This window comes from Microtus ochrogaster, linkage group LG3 (assembly GCF_000317375.1).
Source record: "Microtus ochrogaster isolate Prairie Vole_2 linkage group LG3, MicOch1.0, whole genome shotgun sequence".
NCBI lineage: Eukaryota > Metazoa > Chordata > Mammalia > Rodentia > Cricetidae > Microtus > Microtus ochrogaster.
The window spans coordinates 44,502,204-44,505,716 of NC_022029.1; the positions used below are offsets into that span (position 1 = coordinate 44,502,204).

At 52.9% G+C, this 3,513-nt stretch overlaps 1 protein-coding gene across 1 annotated transcript in view; it reads left to right on the forward strand.

Moving 5' to 3' along the window:
• The window catches only part of Wipf3 (WAS/WASL interacting protein family member 3), a 138,108-nt gene that overhangs the window by 119,029 nt on the left and 15,566 nt on the right, over positions 1-3,513 (forward strand). Inside the window, exon 5 of the mRNA XM_026785948.1 lies at positions 670-1,416. Coding sequence (XP_026641749.1) covers positions 670-1,416 — 747 coding nt within the window. The remainder of the gene's footprint in view (positions 1-669; positions 1,417-3,513) is intronic.

The window sequence follows — 3,513 nt, forward strand, 5'->3', positions numbered from 1 at the left end:
TCTCTCTCTCTCTCTCTCTTTCTAGGCAGCGTTTCTCTGTAGCTTTGGAGCCTGTCTGGGAACTAGCTCTTGTAAACCAGGCTGGCCTTGAACTCACAGAGGTTCAGCTGCCTCTGCCTCCTGAGTGCTGGTATTAAAGGCTGTGCCACCACCGCCCAGCATGTGATCTCTTGAGACTGTCCTGGGCTTGTCAGGAACTAACTTAGAAGTCTACCAAGTGCTACTTCCTGCTCCCTTCTCTAGGTCACAGCAAGCAACAAGCCCAGCAGGGACAGGAAAGAGACTTCACCTCTCGACATAACACCTGTGCAATCTTCTAAAATGACACGGGCGGGCCTGGTTCAATCACCGAGGCCATTGGGGGGCCTACAGCAATAATTTATGCTTCAGTGGGCATTCAGTATTTTAAAGTCATGGAGTTAAATATTGGACAAATAGACTGCTGCGTTAGGGGTAGAAAGGGTGTTTTGCTTATTATTGCCTTGGAGGAGGACAGCTCCTGCTGAGAGGCACCTTGTGGCTGTTACTTGTACAGCCTCACAATGGCCCAACATAGTTTGCTACACAACTGCAGGGCCATCAGACTTGTGAGGCCCGCATGCTGCCCTCGCACCTGGACTTTTTCCTTCCCATATTGCCGGTCTAACCTAGAATGTGTTTCACTTCCAGGTGGCAAGACAGGGCAGGGCCCTGGCTCCCGAGCGCCTTCTCCCCGGCTCCCCATCAAAACTATCAGTGGCCCCCTTCCTGCCCCTGCATCTCCCAGGCTGGGCAATGCCTCAGAGGTGCACAGCTCTGCCAGACCCATCCCTCCTCGCCCCAGTGTGCCTGCTCCACCACCTCCCACTCCACCGCCGCCCCCACCTCCACCTCCACCCTTGCCCCCGGCTTCGGCCTCCGCCATCAAAGCCCCGTTGGTGTCCCCACCTGTCCCTCTAACCAAGGGGAATCCCTCTGTGGTGCCACCCCCTGTACCCTGCGCACCTCCTCCTCCTCCGCCCCTGATCCCACCCCCGCCCCCGCTGCCCCCAGCTGCAGTGCTCAATGACAAAGCAGTGAGGCCCCAATTAGCCCCACTGCACCTGCCACCCATCCCACCCCCACTCCCTCTCCTCCCACCCTGTGGGTACCCAGGACTGAACACAGAGCCCAGCAGCCCTGCACAGGAGGTACAGGAGCCTCCAGCCCCTCCTCCACCACCACCACCTCCTCCACCACCACTCCCAATCTATGCCTCTTGCTCCCCCAGGGCCGCTGTGCCCGCGCCCCCTTTGCCAGGCTCCAACAACAGCGGCAACGAGACTCCTCCCGCACTGCCCCCCAAGTCCCCAAGCTTCCAGGCGCAGAAGGCCTTGCCCACTCCTCCGGGTGTTCCTGGCCCTCAGGCCATCCTGCAGAAGAAGCGACGAGGCCCAGGTAAACAGTCTTCAGTGTGGTCTTCTTGGCAGGGCTCCCCCAAACCTGGCCCCTCTGTAGGACAGATGGAAGCCACTGATGAGGGAGGCTAGGAGCCCTGTCTCAGACTCTGCAGAAGGTACCAGACAGATTCTGGCCTTGATTGGTGTGTGTGTGTGTGTGTGTGTGTGTGTGTGTGTGTGTGTGTGTGTTAGCTATATGCCATGAAGCAACCACTTAGCCTCTCTGTGCTTTCTTCTCTATAACATAGAGTGGCAGGCAGATGTCTTTCTCTCTCACAGTATGTAGGGTACTTGACACTGGTCTGGGTCTAACAGGTAGTGTTTCTTCTTCAGTCAGGCTGACTCTGGACATCCTCCCTGGGTTGGTGCAGCCAGTTTCCAGAACTAGGGCTCAGGTTCAGTTGTCTGAGTGATGCCTGTCTGGCTTCCAGCTGCAGTGACAGCCCATCCCACCAGTACGCGGTCTGTATTCTAGCAGCTTCTCCAGCGGACTCAAGAAAACAGGCTGTGTATTGAGCCAAAGTAAAAAACTAATTTCTTCCTGGAGGGCAGAGGATTGTGAAGGAAGCACATGTGGTAGAGAGTGCACGCACACTGAGGGCTGTGTGCAGCAGAAACAGTATAGGCACATGCTCACACATACACACATACATACATGCAGAAACATATAACACATGAACACACATCAGCACACATCTGTTCATACAAGTACACTGATACACATCCCACTCACACATGTAAATCCATCTCACACACACTACTTATACCACATACACATATGCATACACACAGGTCCATCATACATATACACACACACATACACACATACATATATATGTGCATACACACTCCACATACCACATACATACACACATACATACACATGCTCCACACATATTTACATAATACATGTACATGTAGACAGATATTATAAACATATATATCATATGCACAAGCACACCATACATGTCTGCACATTATATACAAATATCTAGGCACATGCACAGAAGGTTTCTTAAAGGTATTTTGGGATCTGTAGACATCTGAATTCAAATCCTAGTGTTCCCCCCCCACACACACACACATGTAAGGGATGCTGGTTAAGCAGTGTTTTATAAATAACACAGTTTTTCACATAAGATTGCTCAATGGGGGCCTGCATGTGGCTAGGCTTGTGGTGCATGACTTGCTTTGTAGTCCCTTATGGGCAGCTTCCTATCCAGTAAAACAACAGAGCCTTACCCCCCCACCTCCTTCAGCAGTCTTGGGGGGGGGGATTGTGTAACCCTAGTGCTTCCCTCAGGTCCTATGGAGAAGAGAGCAGAAAGGGAGAGAAAGGAGGGGGGGGTGGCTGGGAGTGGGGAGCAGACTGGGAAGGGGAAGGAGGCAGGGATTGAGGATGGTTGCAAGCCCTGAGGGTGTGCCAGAAGCTGGATGGTGCAGATGGGGTGCCCTTCACCTGTTGCTCTGCTACTTGCTTCTAGATTCAAGCCCCCTAGCATAGACAAGCCATAGGCACTTTGTCTTTGAGTATCTACAAAATGAGGGTGCTCCTGCTTCAGCCCAATGGGAGGTGGGGGTGTGAAAGCAGAGGCTCCTTGTAGTTCACCAACACAGGTCATTGCGAGCAGTAGAACATGGCAGGTTTACTAGGAAATGGGTAGCAGTGGACACCGGTACTGACGCACCAGAACGTGGGTTAGAAACATTGCGTGAGGCAGCAGAATGTGGGTTAGAGACGCCGCATGAGGCAGCAGAAAGCAAGGTGAAGGAGAGAGCCTCTCACCTCCACAACCGGGAACGTGTGAGGAAGAAGGGTGGGGTGAGTTGGGCCCCGGCAGGCAAGAAGGTCTTACCCAGGCTGGAAGGAGAACCAAGATTTAGAACTCCCCTCTGAAGGTCCTCCGTCTGACCTCACTGGGCACTTGCCTGTAGGACTCCCTTCCAGTCCCTTTGCTCTGCAGTGGGTCCCTTTCTGGGGCTATGCCACCTGACCACGAGGTTTATCATATTGTTGATAGTATAGTGGTAGCTAAGGTCGCCACATTGACTATATCATACATTTTAACTCATGGAATCTTTTCAAACACTCCAG